The sequence below is a fragment of the Cimex lectularius genome, unplaced genomic scaffold (genome assembly GCF_000648675.2).
Source record: "Cimex lectularius strain Harlan isolate CLEC.00 unplaced genomic scaffold, Clec_2.1 scaffold11, whole genome shotgun sequence".
In the NCBI taxonomy this organism is placed as follows: domain Eukaryota; kingdom Metazoa; phylum Arthropoda; class Insecta; order Hemiptera; family Cimicidae; genus Cimex; species Cimex lectularius.
Genome location: NW_019392673.1, coordinates 377,913 through 401,615, shown reverse-complemented (window position 1 = coordinate 401,615; position 23,703 = coordinate 377,913). Strand labels below are relative to the sequence as shown.

Sequence of the window (23,703 nt, the reverse complement as noted above, 5' to 3'; positions counted from 1 at the left end):
TTTGTTTAATTTTGTGTGCCAGCAAAATCAACTTAAAAAAAGAAACAAAAATGTACAATTATTATTTAAAATAAAATAAAAATATTACACTTAAGAATATACAATACTGTATACAGTTGGAAACTAGGTTATCTTCTAAAGAGAAGATTTGTTGGAATGTAAAATACAAGAAAAAAATTTTCACATGTAAGAAGGAAAAGTCAACAATACAAATCCACAAGGGGATCTGATTATTGTCAGTTGTTCATTTTCTGTTGACTCTTTTGCCTTCCTTGCCGCAAGACCTCAGCGTATGACTTATCGAGCTGTTTAAGCTTAGCTACTTCATGGATAGCTGAGCTTTGAGCTACTCCTTCACTTATCCAAGGGTTCAACGGTCTGGGCCTGTTTGTGCAGTCGGGTGTGCTCCTTCCAGAATCAGAGGATCGTTGCCGGTTTTCTCTTCGCCTCCTCACGCCTTTTCCTGTGCTTACCACAACTCCAACTCCGACAGATGGTGGCGGGAGGTCATAGGACCGTTTCTGTCTTCGTGATCTGTGCTTTTTGGAAGTGCTGACCCCCTGTGAGAGTTGTTCTAGTATGTCCCTTTTCATAGGCGTTTCAGGTTTCACTTCGGCCACTTGAGGCACATCTTCCACAGATGGAGTCGCAGGCGGTACTTTTGGAGCTATTTCACACATTGGAGTTAAATCTTCTAACAAAGGAAGATTTTCTCCTTCGTCTTTGGCTTCAGCTGCTCTCTTCAATACATCAAATATTTCTCTAAAAAGTCTTCTGTATTCTGGGGTCTTTCTAAACCTTGTTTCAATTGGACTAGCTTCATCGTAAATACTAAATTTACAGTCGTCTCCATCTGTAATCGAACACAAAAACGATCCTGGGGGAATGTGTGCTTCGGTTTGAGTCGACTTGTTAATGGCTTCATCAGAAAATCCAGAGGAGGACGTTTCCGCTTCTGAAAAATCGGGTGTCGATTGGGGTTTTGTTGCCTGAATCACAGTCTCAAACTCTCCGTCGTCTTCTTCTCTGTGGAAGCATGAAAATTCACCGGACATTTGAAGCTCTTCTTGGAGTGTCAGGCATTTGGTCGACTCCGTTGTATGAGGTTTGATGATGCCTGCTGTTCTTTGGGTTTGCTGCACCTTCAACAAGGCTTCGTACTTTTCAACAAGCAATCTGTAAGGGTTGTTTGGCTCAGCTAATTCTCCAAGAGATTCCTAAAACAAATTACAATGAATGTTTATATCACTTAAAAAAATTTAAATTTTAATGAAAATTTAATAGGTTCTAAGAGTTCTTTATAACTTGTTCTTTAACACAAAATTTTACCATCTCTTGCCTATAACAAACAGGAAAATGGCCAGATTTATTCCACAGTAAATCAAAAATAAACACAATGAAGACAATGATGATTATAAACGAGTAACAGCAGGTAAAAAAGGATGAGGGATGGTCAAGCTGGCTCATCGTCACGTATTATAAAAATTTCTACTTGTAGATATGTCGGTAATTTACCTTGATAAGTAAAGACTGATAACTGTCATCATTCATCAGTGAATCGATAACTGAAGCATCATCTTCATCTCCAGTCATTGACATTTCTTCCTGAGCTCGTAGGCATCGCCTACAAATTTCCCCTTGCCTGAAAATACAAAAATAATTTTAATGAGATACAAAAACATTGACAAAATTCCTAGTCAATTAGAAAAATAATGTGCTACTAACCTGACTTGGTCTATGACTACCATTTCTTCCTGCTTTCTTTGCATAGACAAGACCTGTTCTTCCAAACGAATATTCTCCTACAATTAGAGATTCAAACAAATTCAAATGAGTCCAAGATGTAAATTAATTTTTAAGCACACTCCTTTACCTGAGTAACGGTGTCGATAGTATCTTGAAGTTCAATAAGCTTGGTTTGTAGCCTTGAATTCTGGGTGCGAACTTCAGACAGTTGGTCTCTGAGAGCCTGCGCCTCATCTGATTTGGTTTCGATCACTCCCTTTGGTCCATCCTGTTTATTTCTTTCATAGTCTTCAACCTCCCTTAAAAGTTCTTCACAACGATGCTCTAGTTTTTCTACCTGAGTTTCTAAGCTGAAAAAAAATTCAAATTTACCACAATTTAACAACAAATAACCAGATTTGTTTATTATACCTGGTTATATGTTTCTTATCGTTAATGGACTGTGTTGTAAGCCTATGGTTGTTCGTTTCCAATTCCTGGATGCTTACTTCGAGTTGTTCGTAGATTCTAAGTCTAGAATCGTTTACTTCACGGAGGGCAGCTGTTTGTTTCCTTAAGTACTGTTGTAAAACGGAATGATTGTTTATTTGGTCTACGGTCACAGTTCACAGGACATATTTTTGGGATAAAAGCAAAAACAAGCTGTATACCTCTATTTCCAGAGATTGATCTTCAACAATGTTCTGGTGCTGCCTCAGTGAGGTTTCCAGCTCTTTGTTCCTTTCCAGCAGAGTTTTTCCAAGTTCAGCTGCCAACTGCAGATCTGAAAACATTTATACAATGTTTAATTTTTGATTTATCAGTATAAAAATAAGTTAAGGCAATGAGTACCAAATTCCATTCAGTATAAATAGATTGGAAAATGTAAACAATAAAGTTAATTAGAAAACAAATCAATATTGATACATTTCACTTATGAGAAAATTTACAAATAGACATATTTTGACTGTACAAGTTGTTTGAATTTTGTAAGTTAAAAAAAACACAAAAAACCCTAAAACATTATATATGGTAACAAGGAAGTGCTTATAATGCAACGTTGTGAGACTCCAAACATTAACTATATCACTAGTATCTAAAGTAAATTGGATAGCATCAAATAAGAACAGAAAATGTAATAACAATATATAATTTCTGTAAGAATAATAAAGTCCTTCTGATTTGTGTGCCAAGTCCCATAAACAATCTTTAAAAGCTGTTGAGGTTATTAAACAAGATTTTTCTAAAAGAGTTGGACACAATTGGCAAACATATGGACCCATTTAAAAAGAGCTAGCCCCATAATTTATTATTATTTATTTTATTATTAAATTTATTACATTAATTAAATAAAAGCTTAGTTTTGCAGACACTTGGAAAAAGGAAGAAACTGCTTCACACCATCCATTCACCTAAAGAAACTAAATTACTAATTTCAATATGTGGAATCTTCTGAACATAGCTGAAGAAACAAACAGGGATAAATCGTTCTGCAGATAATTTTAGGAAAAGGAAGACCCAGCTGCACTCCGACAATTCGTCTTCACTAACTTTTAACTTTCAACTAAAAAGAAACCATCTTAGAATATCATTACTGTTGACATGGTACTGTTATCTGAAGAAACACATGAATGAATCTATTTGCAGACAAAGAAAAAGGGCGAAACTGCTGCGCACCAACTATTCACTTAAGCCGATTAAATTTAAACTGTCAACAAAAAAGAAACAGTCCAGAACACCTGATGACATGGCACTGCATCACTTGCCTGAACCTTTGGCAACAGGAAGACTGCCACATAACAACCATTCATTTAAACCAATTTTGAAACTAGCAACTGAAGAATCTCAGAAATTAATGTATCTGTGGACGTTTTTGGGAAAAGGAAAACACTACATCATACCAATCCTTGACCTAAAGTGACAAAAACCTTTCAAAAACTGTAATGTGAGACCTGAGCATAGCTGAAGAAACAGGCAGGAATCGGCCTGCAGACTCTTTTTGAAAGAGGGAAGACTGCTAACTTTTAACTTCAACTCTACTGACAGTGATGTTAGATTATTGTTTGATCAGTCAACAACGCTCTAATATCAGAAAGAAAACAGAGAATAAAACCAATCTGCACACTTTTTTTGGGAAGTAGAAGAAACTTTTCTCCTGAACTGACTAACTTTTAACTTTCAAATTACGAGAAGCAATCTTAGAATATCAATCCATTTACGTTTTTGTAGTCAATTGACTAAGTTACTTCTTTCAATCAATTAATTATTCTTTCTAAGGTCTTGGCTGAGATAAAAATTTATAATATTTAATTACAATATCAGTTCTGTTGACAGGGCATTTCTATCTGAAGAAGCCCAGTAATGAGACTACCTGCAGACACTTTTAAGCAGAGAAAGAAACTGCAACACACCACCCTTTAACCTAAATCTTCTAACTTTTAACTCAAAAGGAACAATCTTAAAATATCAGCTTAATTAAAAGGGCATCTGAAGAAAAAGACAGGAAGAAATGCAGACTTTGGGAAGAGGAGGTAGTCTGCCTTGCTAAGTGCTAACTGTGAAACCACATATGAGATATGAGATGACGTATCGACAAACATAAATTTTTGTCTAAAGTAACTTCTAAGGTAACTTCTTATAAACCTATGATCTAGGAGTAGCTAGATGAACCTGAACACAAGTAGTAGCCTTGGCTTTTAAACAGAAAACAACAGATCTTTTGAGCCTCTTTTACCAGTTCTATGATCATATTTTTTAAAGATATAAGTACAAAGAAAAACCCTTCTTTAGTACACAAGAACCAACGCTTAAAAATGGGATCACGCAATTTTGCTGTGTTTTTACACACTAAAATCTTTCTTGCGATCGTCTAGCTAACAACTTTCTTAAGAGGACGAATGGTCTCGTCCTTCACGGAGGTCGAGGCAAGGCATAATTGAATCACGACTCCTCGTACATTATCTACAATCCAATTAATAAAAATAGCGGAACGGAATGGAGAACCAATCAAGAAACAAAATTCCACGCAATAGCGTTGCGACCTATATCAATAATTATTCTCTATTTTCCATATCCTAGGGTACAAAAGAAAAGAAGGGGGACGTCATTTTATATTTAAGCCGTTGAAAAAGCAGTGAAACACGACAATTTGCGGGTTGTGTGTAATTGAAGATGGTACGATCTTAAAGAAATCCATGCCAGTGGTTTCACGCTGGCAAATAATAATTCTAGTACATATACTGGTTTCTGACTTTCTTCCTTTTTACCTTGAATCGTTCTTCCTCTGGTTTGAATCAATTGTTCAACTGTATGATTGTCTCACTAGAAACGTCGGCTTGAGTATCAAAATTTCAAACAACGTTGAACAGCCGGAACAATTAAGATACAAGACACATCCCAAACCACCGTTGGATTATGCAATCATGTCGAATTTCAATCTAATGGCGTAAATAACGAAGAATCAACATTCTTTTAGGAAAAACTCCATCCTTCTTTTCATACCAAGAATAATGGTCACAGGGGACTTGCAATTTTGGCGCCTTTCATTCTCCAAGAATGGAAAATGTCCGTGGAATAATAATTAACAATTACGACCATACATCGGAAGTCCCGACGATGAAAATGGTGTGAACCGAAAGAAAGTTCGGCCTTGCTTAGAGGTTCAACGGCCAGGGAAAGTGGTCCCTAAACTTTATATGCGATCGACTTTTTTCTCTTTCTCTCTCTCTGCAAACATTTGCCTGCAAGAAACGGACAAAAGAGTTGTCATTTCTGGACAAGAATTCCATTCATTTCCACCAAAATGTTAACCCTTAATAGTTATGCCTGTTTGCCACTCTTTCTGTGCCAGACTGTACATCTCTCTCTCTCCCCTCTCTCTTTCTTTCTCTCTCTCTCTAAACATTTGCCTATAAGAAACGGACGAAAGAGTTGTTCGGAGGTGAAATCTTGTAAAGATTAAGACAAATCAAGACATTTTTGGACAAGAATTCCATTCCAAATTGTTAACCCATAATATTTAAGCCGGTTGGCCACTCTCTCGTGTCTGCCTGCCTGTCTGTCTGTCTCTCACTCACTCACTCACTCACTCACTCTCTCTCTCTCTCTCTCTCTCTCTCTCTCTCTCCCTCTCACTCACTCACTCTCGCTCTCTCTGTTTCTCTCACACACTCACTCCATTCTGTCTCTGTCTGTCTGTCGGCCTGTCTCTCTCTCTCTCTCTCTCTCTCTCTCTCTCTCTCTCTCTCTCTCTCTCTCTCTCTCTCTCTCTCTCTCTCTCTGTTTCTCTCACACACTCACTCCATTCTGTCTCTGTCTGTCTGTCGGCCTGTCTCTCTCTCTCTCTCTCTCTCTCTCTCTCTCTCTCTCTCTCTCTCTCTCTCTCCCTCTCCCTCACCCTCCCTCCCTCTCTCTCTCTCTCGCTCACTCTGGTAATCTCTCTCTTCCTGTAACATTCTTTGTAAATCTGTTTCTCTCTATCTCACACCTTCTATATTTCTCTCTCTCTGTTTCTCTCTCTCTCTCTCTCTCTCTCTCTCTCTCTCTCTCTCTCAGTTTCTCTCACTCACTTCATTTTGTCTGTCTGTCTGTCTGTCTCTCTCTCTCTCCCTCCTTTCTCTCTCTCAGTTTCTCTCACTCACTTCATTTTGCCTGTCTGTCTGTCTCTCTCTCTCTCTTTCTCTGCTTCTCTCACTTACTCCATTCTCTTCCCTCTCTCTCTCTCTCTCTCTCTCTCTCTCTCTCTATCTCTCTCTCTGTTTCTCTCACTTACTCCATACTCTTCCCTCTCTCTCTCTCAGTTTCTCTCACTCACTTCATTTTGTCTGTCTGTCTGTCTGTCTCTCTCTCTCTCCCTCCCTCCTTTCTCTCTCTCAGTTTCTCTCACTCACTTCATTTTGTCAGTCTGTCTGCTGTCTCTCTCTCTTTCTCTCACTCTCACTCACTCACTCTCTCTCTCTCTCTGTTTCTCTCACACACTCACTCCATTCTGTCTCTGTCTGTCTGTCTGTCGGCCTGTCTCTCTCTCTCTCTCTCTCTCTCTCTCTCTCTCTCTCTCTCTCTCTCCCCTCTCCCTCTCTCAATCTCACTCCCCCCTCTCTCTCTCTATACACACTTACATATCATTTCAAAAATATAATTAATTGGTTGTTTATTATGTGGAAACTAATTAATTACAACAAATCCTCAGTAGCACATTGTAACTAATAGTTAAGAAGGTCTGATCAAAACCTAAAAAGAAAGTCAATCAGAAATATTTGAAATATGAGAAAGGCCCGACCAAGGCCCAAAGACAAGAAACCGCATATCAAGAAATCCCGAGCAGAACAATTTTCTCGTCATGAAATGTTTCGTCTTCCCAAAAACAGACTTGTCCGGCCACATGGCTATTTCCGACGAGTGTACAGAACGTGTTATTTCATAACTGCATTCACACAGATTCAAGTTTTGAATTAAATCTATCTCTGAGCTGATTTACAACACGGATGTTCAAGAAATGTAAAATCCAGGGGAGAAATAAACGGAAGATCGATCAATATTGATCAAACAAGGGCCTACCATGCAACATCGATATATCGCATTATAATAATTTTTATCAAATATAAATGTTATTATTATAAAGTATACTATATACAGAAAGTACTTGAAAATTGAAAATAACAAAATAAAATAGCGACGAAACGTTTCAGACAAAAAAACCTACATTTTTACTATTTTACATTGTGATTTTGTTTTGTGGTGTATCACATAAAACAACATTATTGAGAAATTATCTTAAGCTTTATTAATGTACTGTTCGATGCAGTTGTCTTAATCTTAACATCCTTCGCCTTCCACCACACGTACTAGTCGTGTATAGTGATCCTTATTCATCATGCAGCAAACATCTTTGTAATCTCAAACCAGTTGATATCTCTAGGGTTTGGTTATGGTTCTTCCAAGACGATTGTCGTCTGGATTTCAAATATCTGTATATATAGAATTTTTTCGTTTTTTTAAATTGTTTTCCTCTCACAAGTAACCCTCGCGAGAGGGAATATACTTCTACCTGCTCCCGATTAAGATTACAGGTAATCCATCCCTAGCCATCTCGAATATTTCCGGGTGCACTGGTACGGACGACCGTGAAGACGTTTTCATAGTATTGCCAACGGGCCAGGGATTTATACATTCCTCACTCCTGTTGTCTTTCTTCTTGCTGTTTGGACGGGTTGCTCTGGGGTTATGGCACATAAATAAAGCGACTTCATTTTACCGTGCTCATTGCTGTCTGCAGATCTGCAAAGATAGGACGTTGGTCGGTAGTAGGTGACCAATTTTTCAACTAGACAGTAGGCCCTGATAGAATAAATTAAAAAAAAAATATGGGCAATATGGCCTCCTATATCAAGATTTATTGTTTGTACAGATGTTTAAGTGCAGTATTGCAAGTTTCATCCTTTCTTTAAGCTATGTGTCGGCGTAATCATGATTGCTGGCCTCATTCCTGAAATGACAGGTTTATTTCGAATCGAACTGGGATCGAATTGAATTACCCTGTGTTGACAGAGGTGGGCAGGCGGTGAAAGTGAAATACCCAATAACTTAATGATTGGGGAAGTTATGCGGACTTTGATTCCGTTCTAAGGGACTTAGTGTACTGTTAAAACTGTATTGACCTGAAAACAAAATGTGATAGCTTCACTTTTAGCAAAGAAAATCGTTTTGAAGGGAGATGAGATCAATGAGATTCCATGTTATCTTGTACACTTGATGTTCCATGTTAAATCATATTTATAAAAAAAAGTCCTGATGATTTTTTGCTCTAATTCAATATCTGACAAATTCGTCAGATATGAGATAAGGACGGTATCTCACGAAAACAAATCGCGTTCGTTATCGTACCGACTACTTTCTATGTCTTAATATAATTCGTGACTTTTTAATATCGAGGGTGTAATCTGCAACGGTCATTTCCGTTCTCCCGTCTGTCAGACTCTTCGGCGTTCCCATGTGTGTCTTTCACTCGGGGATAAGTCCCATTGTTAAACGTTGGGTATCCCTTTTGAGAAAACCTTCACTCAAACTGTAAGAAATGTAAAGACGATGTTACTTTCCTTCGAAACCTTTAAGAAAATATTCACACGAGCCTCTGGGAAGGGCGTTCCACTCGGACGGGATAAAACGGCCTATGCAATTTTCCTTTCTTCGTTCCCCTGGGGCTAGGCCCGCTCGCTTTCGTCCTCGGCTGCATTTCAAAATCTCCGGCCGTTCCTTCCGCGGAAGAAGGATCACGAATTCAAAATCAATTCAGTTACAAGGTGACCGGGTTTCCTCGACAACAAATTTGGCCGAAATAAGCCGTTACAGAGAACAGAAACATTATTGTTAAGTGGTAATTGGCAACTGAGCGGGCTGGAGAACTGCTATTAGACGGCCTCCGATAAGATCTGGTCTGCTACTTGTTGCTTTCTATGATTACATCTCTGCCTCTTTTTCACGCTGTTAATTTCAGAAGGCCCAAATTTAATGTTTATATCGCCAGTGGAAAATACCGACAATTTAAAAAAAAAATTCAATCCACTTCCATCATCACCAATACAAAAATAAATCTATAGAATTTGCCAACTACTTCTTAAGTTTTCATTTATTTCCACCATACGTCATATCGATCAACGTTCTCGATTAATTGACACTTTGAAATGATAAAAACAAATTTCTCCAGCCAAAATCGAAGGAGTGGCACCTCAACTGAACACACCTGGTTTCTAAGTGGCAATTAACTCGGACGCAACGAATTTCCCTTGCTTAGTTTAAAAAAATTTATATTTTTTTAAATTAACGCATACAGTACCATAAAGTTTATAAGGAGTGGAGAAACTATGGATTGGTATTGCTCGATAAGAAGACTAGTAGTTTGGTTAGTCATTGAGTCACTGTGTAGGAGATCTCTAGGCCATCGACTCTAGTTTACAGACAGGATTGTATTATGGCAGGATGAGCATTTTTTCAATTAATGCGTTTCTAGTGATAAGATATCGGGATCGAGTTATTTTATGGCTAAAGGGAACACCTTTGTGTTATGATAATGGTGATTTGGTATTCCCCAAGAACTCAACCTGGTTTTTCAGTTTCTTTGATCGGTTCAGTTTACTCGATCCTTCTCTTAAGAAGTAGTATGTCTTCTTAGTACCCTAGGTTATGTCTTCATTGAGCAGTTGCTTCGCATTCGAATCTGATATGAGTGGCAGTTTCTTTCTCCTCATTGCATAACCTTCAAATGAGGTGTTTTCTCAAATGTCAGTGACCGGTACCCCTGAGTTTTACCCTGTCCAACCGTAGAAATGTGTGTTCGCCATTTTTGGTAAGAGATCTTCAACCAAGAGTTTACTATGTCTGGTTGGAGTTCATCCACTTCTTTTATTTTTTGTGGACCATATTCTGAGATGGAAGAATCTGTGTTTGAACTTGTTATCCTTAACACGTTTAAGGTTTTGGGCCTTCATATGGACTTGTATATCCTCCTCTGGCCAGTTGTCTGCTAGTTCATTACCCAAAATCATTTGTGTCTTGGCAAGCAGCAAGATAATAGGTTGTTGGTTTCCCCGGTTTTGCAGATTTAGGAAGCATTACTATTTTGGATGTGACCTTTTTAAGTGCTAATCTCTTTTAAGGTTGCTTGGATGTTTGATCTCTGTGTGTAGTTGCATTTGATACATACAAAGGGGGGTCCAGAATTTTTCCTAGAACTTTTGATTGAGTGGTCTGTATAAGGAGAATGTTTGACCACTTGGCTCGACCTATATCCACATATCTAAAATATTTTGTTGGACAGGATAAGTTGGATCATTTGTCAAGTAGTGTTAACTCTTTGTATGGATTCCACGTCAGTCTATGTACGTATCGAACTATGGTTGGAAGAGGAACATTAAGTAAAGTAAAAAATAAAGTCATACAGGAGGGCTGTCCACCTACCCGTTGGATATCGCGGGCGGGTCATTACAATTTTTCATACTATTCCATATAAAAATCCGTGCTGAGCAGAAATTCGAACCCAGGACCGCTAGCATGGCAAATTCGTTGGACGCCCTAACCACCGCGGAACTGGTTTGTGGCTGAAATTTCTAATCAGTTTCCAACTCATTAGTTATTCGGTTCCACATACGAAGCTACTCAAAAAGATGAAAATCAGTAGTTTCTTCAGTGAAATGATGGAAGGGACATCATCCATGTCTTTGTTCGTTAAATGTGATTATACGAATGAAGCTGTCATGTTGCTATACCATCATCGGTAAAGAAGAGACAAAAAATGGAAAAAAGGTTTTGTGGTCATGCGTTTTTTGTAACTTCATGCCATGTCTTTCAATGTCGCCTTTCTTTGAGTTTTGGGATGGATGTGCCTCTTTGAGAATTCAGGAAGTTTAAAATCGTATAAAACAGGGTGTTTCTCACTTCTCTCGCAAATATGAACACCTGTTGATCCCCTTCTTGAAAATCACCCGAAACTAAACAACTTCAGTCACTACAGTAGTGTTGTCCCATTTAGATACATTAGAAGAAAATCATTGCAGTTTGGTTAGTCGAATCAAACTAGAATCGCAAATCAGTTTCTTTTGAATTGCCCCGTATGTAGAGCTGTTAGGTTTCGAGTAGAAACGACAGGATCATATTCGAGCGGATGGTATCTGATGTCAGCTGTGTGATTTGGTAAATTGTGGGGTCCAAAACGCTACCCTGAGGAACGCCAGCATGGATAATATGCAGAGAAGGAATTACCTTCAATGACAATGCAGACAATGAAAAACAGTGAAGTATTAGATAGTAGGTAGAAGGAAGGATGCCCTTGACTATGAACAGCATAGTGTGCCGGGGTGCCAAACTAATAACATTTTTGTTCTTGATTTGAAATTACAATGTTTCAGTGTTCAAAAACATCGCCATCTCAATTTGAACTTTTGTAGCAAAACAGAAACGGAAGAAAAAAGTCCTTTTTTCCGCTGCATGCATCAAACCGGCATCGAAACACCGATTACTTGAAATGGCTTTCTATTGTGGTGGGAATACACAGGAGGGATGATGTTAAAGATAACTAACACGGCGTTGCACAACATCATGTTGAACCCTTGCATAACACACTGGCAAAAGTACGACCATAACAGGACCCTTACCGGTTTAAGAACATGGGACGAGTTTCGATGGAAAAAATCGAAAGAGCTGCACGTGTAGCTGATAACCTTAATTAGCTTAATCGAATCGCAGCCGAATTTGCTACCAACTCGTAAGAAACGTGTTGTAATTTAATTTTTCTATTAGAAATAACGTTCCTCGTGATTAGCCGATAATCTAAAATGAAACAGAATCACCGAGGATATGAACTAAACTAAAGATCCATCATCCTGGTGAATTCGGCATCTCACAATTTAATCTGTATGTAGGTGAGATGAAACACACGAGAATAGACAGATCCGGTAAAGTGATCAAGTCGATCACTTCAACATAAAACTTGAAATCTTTCATTTCGAAGATCGACATCAAGTTCTAAGGGATGATGCTCCAGTCATGAAAATCTTCAACTCCTAATAACTTTTAACGATTAAAACGAATTACTTAGAGAAAAAAAAACATATTTATACAGGACTAATCTTAGTCTTTTCAATGCTTTCATTTCAAATTCTTAACTAAACACGACTGAAGAAACATCCAGAAGTGGCGGACCACCAAGTTGATCAGTTCTGATACTTGTAGCGTCTTTTTGTGAGATGAAAGTAATTTTATTTACTGTCTTTAAGGCGACTGTGATAAATATTTATATGGGAATGAATCGTTCATTTCGTGAACATTTCTTTTTTAAGACTGAAAAGGTCTCGACCTTTGATTGGCAAACGTCGTGTCTTAAGTTGAGAAATTTTATACGTCTTGTAATCACTTTGTGTACGATATATCTTATTATAATAAATAATAAATAAATGTATATTGCAGCAGGAAGAGTCAGTATGTTAAGTAACTTTCAAAATTTATTGTCACGTGCCGGCATTTCACCAAATCAATATTTTCCCTTCACCCTAGTTTAAACTGCTGTGATAAAATTTACAGACCGGTTTGTACCGGACCCGTAAAGTTCTGATAAGTTGTTTTACAGATCATGTCGGTAAAGCGTCGGGGGTGAAAGAAAAGGGAAAGGCCTTTAATGAGGTCTAGCGACTTCCTTTTCTGCATCAACCGATTGCTTATGCACGAGAATGGCCTATCCCTATTACCCCGGCTTTTAAGAGAAACCCGAAGAGAACGAGATCGACGTTTTGAATATAAATATAAACAGTGTGAAAAAAAAGACAGCACAGAGAGTTCGTAATGTCAGAAGTATAAAGACCATCAGTGACTTTAATTTGAAAGAAGATTGTGGACCGGACAGGTCAACAACCTTCTGTCTTTTGTCCCTTTCAGCTTAATGAAATGATCCCCTAGTGAATACCATGGATCATTACGTTTGTACTGCAGTCAGACAGCTAGAAGATTTTTTCTGATGTTTGATTAAGCATACTTACCGTAATCATACAGATCTTGCGCCCCACGTCTAAACAAATGGCCTGAAGCTCCAAATGACTAATCGACACTGTAAATTGTTCCTTTCTAAGGGCATCAATTACAATCCGATAGAGAGTGAAACGAGTCGCCTAGAAATGCCTAAACGAAAGTCGAACCCTCGAGGGACCGTTATTGACAGCCGGCACGATGCTGACTAAATGCTAATAGCGGTCGTTGGATTACGTCTGGCCCTAGCATTTTACCATCTGCTCTCTCGGGATGCTAATAAGGTAAAAGGGCTGTGAAACATATCACGACCGATACAACGCACTATTTCCGATTGTTATTCAGAAGACTTTCGGAACGTGTTGTTTGGCATAACTTAAGAAATTAAATCATCAGTTGGTGGACTACCTTATATCTTATTGGTATATGACGGTATCGGAAAAAGGACGAAAACGACCATATTCTTAATACTTCGACATTTCAACGCTGAGGCTAAACATCCAACTACCAAGATACCGTTGTGGATAATAGGCAAAAATGTAGTTTTAACTCAGATAACTTGGTGTCATGTTATCATCGATGTCACCACAAATTATTCAACTTAGAAATTTAACTCTTTTATCATCGATGTACAAGGGCCATTGAATTTCGTAGGTACAGTGTTTTTAAATCTGCAACATGAGCATGAATTGAGGAACGACAGAAAGGAGCAGTTGAGGAACATATTTGGAACATCCAAGGCTTTGTTAATAAATTTAGTATATACCATGCTAAAACGACTGATATCGACATTATGAGAAAGAAAGACTAAGAAAGAAAGGGACTGAGCAGCAGGCAATGGAATTTTGAAAGTTCAAATGACCCAAGTTTTGAGCTCTAGCGTCCAAAATATCGATCCTCAAAAATAGATGTTACCATCGTTGTCATCGCCAAGGAATATGATCCATAAAAGCTAACGGACATAACAAATATCTAAAGGATCTAAAACAAAATGGGCTTGAAGTGAGAAAAGGAGAAAGACAAAACAGCGGGCTTGAACAAATTGGATGTTGCCAAACATCCAAAAGATAATGGGCTGTTTGAGAATACGAACGATGAAGAGGTGATATTTTTCGAAAAATTCTTTTAATTTCCAAAGACTTACGACTAAATGTATCCAAAAATATTATGAATCAAATCCAAAAGATAGCAGCATTAAACCGACAAATTTATATGACCTCTCATTCCAGTACAATTCCAAAATTTCCAGTCCTGTGAACGGATTAACATTTTTAAAAAGACAAACATACATACTCCACCATTTATATTTCTATCGTACAATTCACGCTTATTGGTTTACAAAACTTTGGAAACAAATAACAACCAAAATGTAAACCAATTAGAGTGAAATCTACGATGTTAAGGATTATAAATCCGTCGACAGAACGAAAAAATTTAGAGGTCCCATCAATTCCGATCATTTTCATATGCTACGTGGTGGCGGACAAACTTACATTTTGAGCTTTTTCAATATGGCGGCGTGTCAGCATATAGATGAATAAATATATGGACTTATAATGTTATAAATGACACCGGCAAGGAGTCTAGGGTTTTACCTCTCCCTGCTTATAACCCTAACGTACCATCTACATTCCTAGAGCGGTTTTTTAATGACAGACTTTGAACAATGTGATGACGTTGACTAATGTGGTTGAAATTATTTTCGAATTTAATGATCGTAAGGATGAAGCGATCTCAAAACCATTGTAAAATCGATTGTGGTTCCCAGATATGCAAAATTACCAGAAAAGACCAATAGTAAAAACTTGTCTAAAGATATTTTCTCTATTCTTTTATTGATGGCCTGTCTTAATCAATCATTTGTAGTTGGTTCCAGCTAGCGGTTTTTCTCATACACCAATTATGAAGATAAGAATCTATGAAGTCGCGTAATCGAATTTCTCATCTTTTAAAATCTCATACTTTGTGTTATAATTTAATGGGAGGTCCGTTTTTTTTTTTATAAGAAACTAGTGTTTAGTCGAAACAATTTTCTTAAGTTTAGATCCTTCCAGCGAGAAGAAATCACCGTAAAACAATGCGGTAAATTCTCATACCCGCATAAAACTACAAGGCACAAATTAACGACAACCGTTTCTTGAAATACAAACACTCGATTTCAGCATTATTAAATCAACCAGAGAACGGTATTGCACCGCCTCAAGCAAGAAAGCGGCTTCGGTGAAAAGTGGAAAAAACAGACGGTCGAAAGCCTTTCTATAATGTACAATCAATTATGAATAGTTTCCTTTAATATTGACTTCAACTTTAAATATTTATTACATTTATAACATACTGTCAAGCCTGGGCAAAAAATAAGTGGTGGAAGATACCGGTGCATCGAGCCAGTTGACTAAACCGGCTTTGGCTGTTTCGTCCTTCGGAGTTTCGCTACGCATAAACCATGTTCTTCTACTTGTTTTATATCGATATTATGTGCTTTCGAAAGCCGGTTATTCAAAGCCGAAGGTGAACGCACCCGTTTAACAGTGTCTCCTCACTGTCTGGAAGCTCCTGCACGTGGAGAAAAAGAAGAAGAAGGTACAATTAAACCTCTGATTTTGATTTTAAAAAATCGGTCGACTTACAAAAAAAAATTTAATGTTATGTGGTGGGAATATTAAATGACCGGGCGGAGCTGTTTATCAAGAAATTGGGCGAAAGCGATGGGCGCGGCCTTTGAATTTAGCTTTTAAATTTTTCCACAACTTAACTGATTTAATGTTTATTCAAAATTGATTATTCAGAAATCGTGAGATGCGTTCTGGTGTGATGTAGGTTTCAGAAAAACATTTTCTTTATCGTGCCAACGTTTCGATCTTTATTGAGATCATCTTCAGGGCCTGGGATTTACAAACATTGTTTAAATTTAACAAAAACAAGTAGGATGTGGAAAAAAGTGAATTTATACAATGCAAAAAAATATATTTTTATATTCAATCAAAGAGAGTGAGTAGAAATACTTTGATTGAATATTAAAAAATATTTTTTTGCATTGTATAAATTTACTTTTTTCGACATCCTACATGTTTTTGTTAAATTTAAACAATGTTTGTAAATCCCATGCCCTGAAGATGATCTCAATAAAGATCGAAACGTTGACACGATAAAGAAAATGTTTTTCTGAAACCTACATCACACCATGCCGCATCTCACGATTTCTGAATAATCATGTACTAACGGTCACTCACCACACACACGCTTATTCAAAAACCGAAAAATAATATAGAGCCTAAAATTCAGTAAAATATCGAGTGTCTATATATATGTAATCCTACTCCATAATTGACAAATATTGAACACCAAAAAAGCCTACACTTTTTCTTTCTCAGGAATACTTATCGAGAAAAATATCAATATACCGGGTAAAAATGATCGATATTTATACAGGGTGGTTAGCTGGTCGTGTTAACAAAAATTTTCGGTGGTAGTACCCCAAAAGTGGAGTAGAATACCGTAAGCCTCATGGTTTTATCTCAATCACTTCAAAAGTTAAGTTTTTTTGGTTTAATTAATAAAAACACGTTTCTTGACGTATAACTTCAATTTTCTTCACTATAACGTAACTTTTCCAATGTTCTGATACTATTTTTAGACACTCTCGACACGACACGCAAGAATGGCACATTACACAGAAGACAAACACTTTGAGCCCTGAAGATGATTTCAATAAAGATCGAAACGTTGGCACGATAAAGAAAATGTTTTTCTGAAACCTACATCACACCAGACCGCATCTCACGATTTCTAAATAAATATCGATTAACACTAATCACTACACACAACACTATTTTTAGATTTAGCATCGAATTTTCAGTACATTAATCCACTTTTTCTCTAAAAATTGCCAGTCTGCTTATAAAATAAATATCAAGCAAAACATAATGAAATTTACGAAACGGTAATTTTGGATCAATTTCTTTAAATCGTAGCTTTCTTACATTAAATTTTTAAAAACGTCAGACCAGCTAAAAACTTCAACATTTTATTAGCTTTCCGACAGTCTATTCGAAAACTTCGATTATTTTGATTTTGTGAAACGTGGTCCGGGACTCATCCTGGGAATTAAATGAACGACAAGCATTAAATGCAGTTTTTGCCTAGTTTGACATTTTGCAAAATGTAATGTAAAGGAACTAATATTTAAAAAAGTTGATCTAAAATTACAATTTCGAAAATTTCATGGTTTGTGCAGTTATTTTGTAAGTAGTCTAGCAGTTTTTAGAACTAAAGTGGACTAATGTAAAAGGATATTCGTGGTAAATCTGAAAATTAGATCAAAAGTTGGGAAAAGTTACGTTAGAGTGGAGAAAATTCAGGTTTTATGTAAAGAAATATCCTAACAATTATTTAAAAAAACGGTAAAAATTTAAAATTATATTAAAAAATATTAAATTCGTATTATTTGGGTTTTTCGATAACGATATCTTTTCAAGAGATATTCAGCCGGGCCATCTAAAAAGGACATCATGTTCACTAAAGTTTTCACTTAGTCGCTTTAATTCCTATTTGTCAGTCTTTAAAGGAAGCACAAATTAATTTAATTTTTCTTAAATGAACCACTAAAGAGATAAAAAAGCTGTAGTTATACTATAGGCAGATCGTTAATTTTGATTGGCTCGCCATAACCTGTACATTAATTTGAAATGTTCACATTTCCATCACACATTTTGGTGAAAAACATATCTCGAAAAAAAAATCTCAGCAAATAATTTCCGTAGATTCGCTGGAAAAATTATTTCCATTAAACCGTTTTCCAATACGTGCGGTTTGCGACGGATTAACGATTCTACTCCGCAAAAGCTCTTTCCTTATTTTTTTGTGAGGGAATTCAAATGTTATTATCTTTTCCTAGAGACCGTATCAGGGATTTAAACTTTCTAAGTCGGTAATCTTACATTTATTTATACAATCTATCTTATTTTGATCTTTAAACCATTGAGGACCCCAAGGAAGTCAGTAGAAAGAAGTTTTGTTTTGAAAATATTGAACTTCGAATTTTTGTCCTACTTCGAACAATCTTCTCGACAAGGAAAACGTATTATAAAAATACAGTGTGTTCGGCTACTCGTGTTAGAAAGCTTTTCCAGTAGATTCTACATTCAAAATGGAACCGAATCTCAACTGTTTCGGAGTTATTTCACTTTTTCTGACATTTTAAGCTTTCACGATCTTGCTTCAATTAAACAATGATAACTCCAAAACTAAAAGGTTTTGTCCTAATCTATTGAGACCATTGAAAAGTACGTTAAATTTCCAATAAGATGTGATCAATATTAAACTTGTAAACGTTAGTGAAATAAATGTTTTATTAGCGAGAACTTTGAAAAAAAATTATTTTTCAAAGTTGAAAAACTTACTATGATGATTCTAAACTACTATTGCCAAACCTAGAGTTCATCAAATTTCAGAAAACGTACTCCATTTAATATCCTTTTTAGTAGTGTTAATGCTTTTTTCATTAATTTTTTCAAAGATGAAGAAATTGATCGAGGAAAAGAAAAAGCCGTGGTTTAAGGATTGGTAAGGTGGAAAATTTAAAAAAAAAACTCAAGGAAATTTTGAATGAAATTATTTAACTTATAATGAAATTATTATGAAAATTATTAAAAACAAATTATTAAAGCTGAACACCTTGTATTTTGTTCAATATTTCAGTTTTGCGGAGATAGTTTGTTACTTACAGAGGTAACCCAGAGATATTTTTTATTTAAAAAAAAATTAAGATTCCTTTTTGAAAATTAGTCTTCAACGTTTAGCTTATATTATTTATTATAACATATAAAAAACTCTACCTTTTAAAACCTAAAGGAATAGTGCCACAATATTAAGGTCGTGGTAGACAAGGAGCATAATCTCCAGGTGCTTCTATAAATTAAAAAAAAAAAATCGAGGAGTCAAGGGCTTAAAAATGTTTGAAGTTCCACGTCTTAAAGTCCATCGTCCTTAAGTCCAGGGTTGTCATCATTGTGGGAAGAATCGGACTTATATCATCACCCATTATCACCCGGCCGTCGGTATTGTACACCGAGCTGTGCAATCCGAACTAACCTTTCACGATAGTTTTTCACTCTGGTGAAATATGAAATCCTCCCTTGTCGTGATGTTTGAATTGGATTGACGAGTGTAAATCGGACCTCGGAGTACGACGAGAACCTGACCCAAACGGACGTGTACGTGGCCGGATCATTAACACCGACTCGTTCGCACGGGTTCTTCTTTCCTACCCGAAGGCCCGTAAACCGCAATGAGGCAAACTGTTAATCGCATCGTTTAATCCAACTTAATTAAATTTATATGATTTACTATCACCTGTTTTATATATCAGCAAGCAATGCTGGAAAGAATTATTTTATGATATTGTGATAATTAAAAATTGTGATGCCGTCTGCAAACATAATAAAGGTTATTGGTTATTATATGAGTGTTCCAGGTGAGTTACTTGTCTAAATCCACCCCAAGGTAACGGACGACCTTTTCGATTGGAAGAGGATTAAAACTGTATAGACTCGAGAGAAAGTAATGTGCCGGAGGACTTTTGGATTTGGCGATGTTGAGTACAATGCTATAAGTCTAAGGAGTACAGGTGTGTCTATGGGTTTCGGTGAGCTATGACGGGATTAGCAAATGTGAGAATCGTACCTGATATCCACAGTGTATATTGTGTATAACAACAAACGCAACCCTGTCGAACTTCTGCATCATATGTAAAGTAGAGTAAAAGGATTCAACTCAAGCTCTAAAGCATTTGTCAGCCAGATTTCAATGCTAGAAGGTGTGTAGGGATGCCCTTGTAGAGTCTTCTACAACACGTTGGCACTTAGTAGAAGTAAAATATTATGTGTAGTGATTAGTGACCGTTAATCGATAATTATTCAGAAATCGTGAGATGCGGTCTGGTGTGATGTAGGTTTCAGAAAAACTCACACTCAACACGACACGCAAGAATGGCACAATTACACAGAAGACAAACACTTTGAGCCCTGAAGATGATCTCAATGAAAATCGAAACATTGGCACGATAAAGAAAATATTTTTCTGAAACCTACATCTCACCAAACCGCATCTCACGATTTCTGAGTAAAATATTATGCTATTATGCATGGAAAGAGAGAGAAAGAGAGAGCGGGAGAGTAATAAAGAGCTAGAGAGAGATATAGAATGAGTGAGTGATTGTGTGGGTGTGATGTTTATAGGGCGACAATGAGATAGATAAATGGATAGATAGAGCAAGAAAGTGAGAGCTAGAGAGAGGGAGTGACTGAAAGGGAGAAAGGTAAGAGAAAGAGCTAGAAAGAGATAAGAATAGTGAATGAGAAAGAGAGCTAGATAAATAGAAAAAGAAAGAAAGAAAGAGAGAGAGAGAGAGAGAGAGAGAGAGAGAGCAAGAGAAAGACAAAGAGAGAGAAAGAGAGTAAGAAATGGGTGAGTGAATGAAAGAGAAAAGAAAGAGAGAGAGAGAGAGAGAGAGAGAGAGAGAGAGCGAGAGAGTGAGCGGTAGGGTAAGATAAAGAGCTAGAGAGAGATATAGAATGAGTGAATGATTTTGTGTGTGTGTGATGTGTTTGATAGATAAACAGAAAGATAGAGCAAGAAAGTGAGAGCTAGAGAGGGGGCGTGAGTGAAAGAGAGAAAGGTGAATAAGAGAAAGAGCTAGAAAGAGATAAGAATAGTGTGTGAGTGAGAGAGAGTGAGAGGGATGGAGAGAGATGGTGTAGCCTGAATCGAAATTCACGGCAGGCGGTAATATTAAATGACTCGTGGATGGATTTGTTTGTAGAGAAGTTTTTCTACGATTTTTCCAAAAATTGGTAATAAACTGATAGAACAGTGGGAATCTGGACGTTGATCAGGTTTGTTAGATTTTGGATTGGTCGAACATTTCGGAATATCCATTTGTGAAATTAGTTGTGTGGATGGTTGCGGATGGTTTAAGAATCTATTGTTTTTTAAATTAGTATGAAGCGGTAATAAAGTCGACTCCAGCAGCTTTTTTACGAGGAAGGTTTTTAATAGCATGTATAACATTTTAAGTAATGTTTTTTAAATGAACAGATAGAGATAACGGAATATTAATGTCATTTGGTATGGATTATTGATATTGATAGTGACCATGCAATGAAGGGATAAGACCTACCTACATGTAAGGTCTCTTCAATTTTACTTTTTAAACTTGTAAATATTTTTTTAATAAATCTCAGTAACTCGAAATTTACATGTTTTATCCCTTGATTATCCGCTGATATTTTGAAAATCTCTATAATCCGTAATTAACCCGAGTTCCCTTGCCTGTAATTGTACTGAAATTGTTTTCCTTTATTATTTGTACTAGTTTTGTTATTACTTTCGTTATTTAAAGGGAATGTTGGTCAATAATAAAAAAAAATGAACGATCGATCAAAGCGGCAGACGTTCATCAGACCACTTTTTCTCACGGCAGACATTACACGGCTTACTCAAGCGTATCAAAGTAGAAGTTTGATGTCTGGATGTGAACCGTTTCAAAAGAACAAAACAGTATATAGCGTACTAAAGTGATCACTACATTTCTCATATTTTAATTATGTATTTTTACTAAAATTGTTTAATTATTTACTTTCGGCTTGAGACATGATACCACGATATTGTGATTCTTTCTAAAGCCTGGATATTTAAGATAGGAACGTTAAACTAATTTTTAGTATTTTTATTGACTATGATGTAAAAATTGCCGTTAATCATGGTTTCTTTCTTTTCAACGCGTACCATCTACTATTCTTTTTTCGTTATGATTAAGGATGTCAGTGTTACGTGGGCATTGGTAAGAAGACGTGACGTGACGTCTGTTGCACAGTCGGTTGATAAGCAGGCACGGTTTGTTTCAGGCATCATCCTGGAATGTTTTTCGGTTTTTCCTCCGGACAAAAATTGTGAAATCCAGCTAAAATTGACAACATCGCAACCTTGGGTACGTGCAACACATAGTAAATGCCATATTTAAAAAAAAATGGACGCGAGAATATTTAAAAAAAAGCCTTTTTGTTAGTTATTCAAATTATATTGAATTAGACTTGTAAAACAGTGAAACAATCTTAAGTGCTGATCTACTTCATGAATTATTGTTGATTGACTTCAATAGTTTTTTTACTCAGGAAGTTCCTGAACTTAGCCAGATGGACAAAAGACGGGAAATAAAATGTATTTCTTGTCCGCTTCATTTACTGAATCATTCATAATTATACATAAAAAAAAGTTCGTGTATGTGGGAAAAGGCTTTCTTTCCTATAATTAATGAAGCATAAGGGATTTTTCCCCTGTCAGCTTTGTAGAAACTATATTCTTCAAAGTGCTCTTTTCCTTGGCAATTAACATAAAAACGAATAATAAAACATAATGTAAAAGGTTTTTTTATTGGCTTACAAATGGATCGTCATGTTATTAATTATTTAATCAAAACAGTTCAATTTTTCAATTATTTTTTGTAAGTATGACAATCCTTGGAAAAGAAATTTCTGTTCATTATATGTAAAGTACAAACAATATACGCGTATGATTATTATGATCAATGATGGCAATGAAAGGTATGGGGTATTTCTTTTTACAAAAATCCTTAAAAAAAGGAAACATTGTATAATCCCAACTAAGCATTTTTCGCCGCCTTTCTAGAAAACGCGAAAAAACACAAAACGTTCGCCCAGCTATTAGCATAAATGACGATCACTTTCATCGTTCTGGACGGTAGACAATATCACGTATATCACAGGTTGCATGCGCCCGTATCGCCAATTACGGAGGACTTTCCTCCGCCGTTGTAGACGAATGTGAAAGGTGCAATCTGCAGGATAAAAGGACACGCCCAGAAAGGACTCCGTCCGACGAAGCTGAAGAAAGTGCTTCTCGTTTGTTTTACAGGGCTGATTCCCCGTCTTTTGAGACACGCGAAGGGGCACGCGGCCGACGACCGCAAATTACACGAACGGACAAACTATCCTGTCAATATTCCAAACTGAAACCAACGGGAAAAAGTTATTGTTTATATTATTTTATTATATCAAGTTGTAATATATCGACCAACGTGAAGTTATCGTAGGTCAGGGACCAGGGTAGTGGTCAACATTGAATTACGCGAAGCTTTCGGCCTATATTCAGCCTTCCTCAAGGCACTAACAATACATAATTACAAATTTTTTGATCAATTATCTAAACAACATATCATAATATACGCATAATATAATAATTCATACTCGAATAAATATACTTACAAACTCGGTGATCAAAGTCAATCGAATCAAAATCAATATTTCCTAACTCACATTTTCAATACTGTTGTCTTTACTATTATACTGTTAGTGCCTTCCAAAGTAAACCAAATTTTCGGTCTATAAATTTTTCCTTTGCATTTTTGTTTCTTATTGCGCCACAGCACCAATCAATTGGTTTAAGCCCATGATC

At 36.6% G+C, this 23,703-nt stretch overlaps 1 protein-coding gene across 2 annotated transcripts in view; it reads right to left on the bottom strand.

The window, feature by feature from the left end:
• Positions 1 to 95: 95 nt before the first annotated feature.
• The window catches only part of LOC106669410 (cerebellar degeneration-related protein 2), a 93,013-nt gene continuing 69,405 nt past the window's right edge, over positions 96 to 23,703 (bottom strand). For both annotated transcript variants that reach the window (XM_014398875.2, XM_024225345.1), the window contains exons 2-7: positions 2,397 to 2,509; positions 2,158 to 2,306; positions 1,874 to 2,096; positions 1,726 to 1,802; positions 1,516 to 1,642; positions 96 to 1,217 (exon numbers count right to left, since the gene is read on the bottom strand). In XM_014398875.2, the coding sequence (XP_014254361.1) occupies positions 237 to 1,217; positions 1,516 to 1,642; positions 1,726 to 1,802; positions 1,874 to 2,096; positions 2,158 to 2,306; positions 2,397 to 2,509 (1,670 nt within the window). In that variant the 3' untranslated portion in view covers positions 96 to 236. The remainder of the gene's footprint in view (positions 1,218 to 1,515; positions 1,643 to 1,725; positions 1,803 to 1,873; positions 2,097 to 2,157; positions 2,307 to 2,396; positions 2,510 to 23,703) is intronic.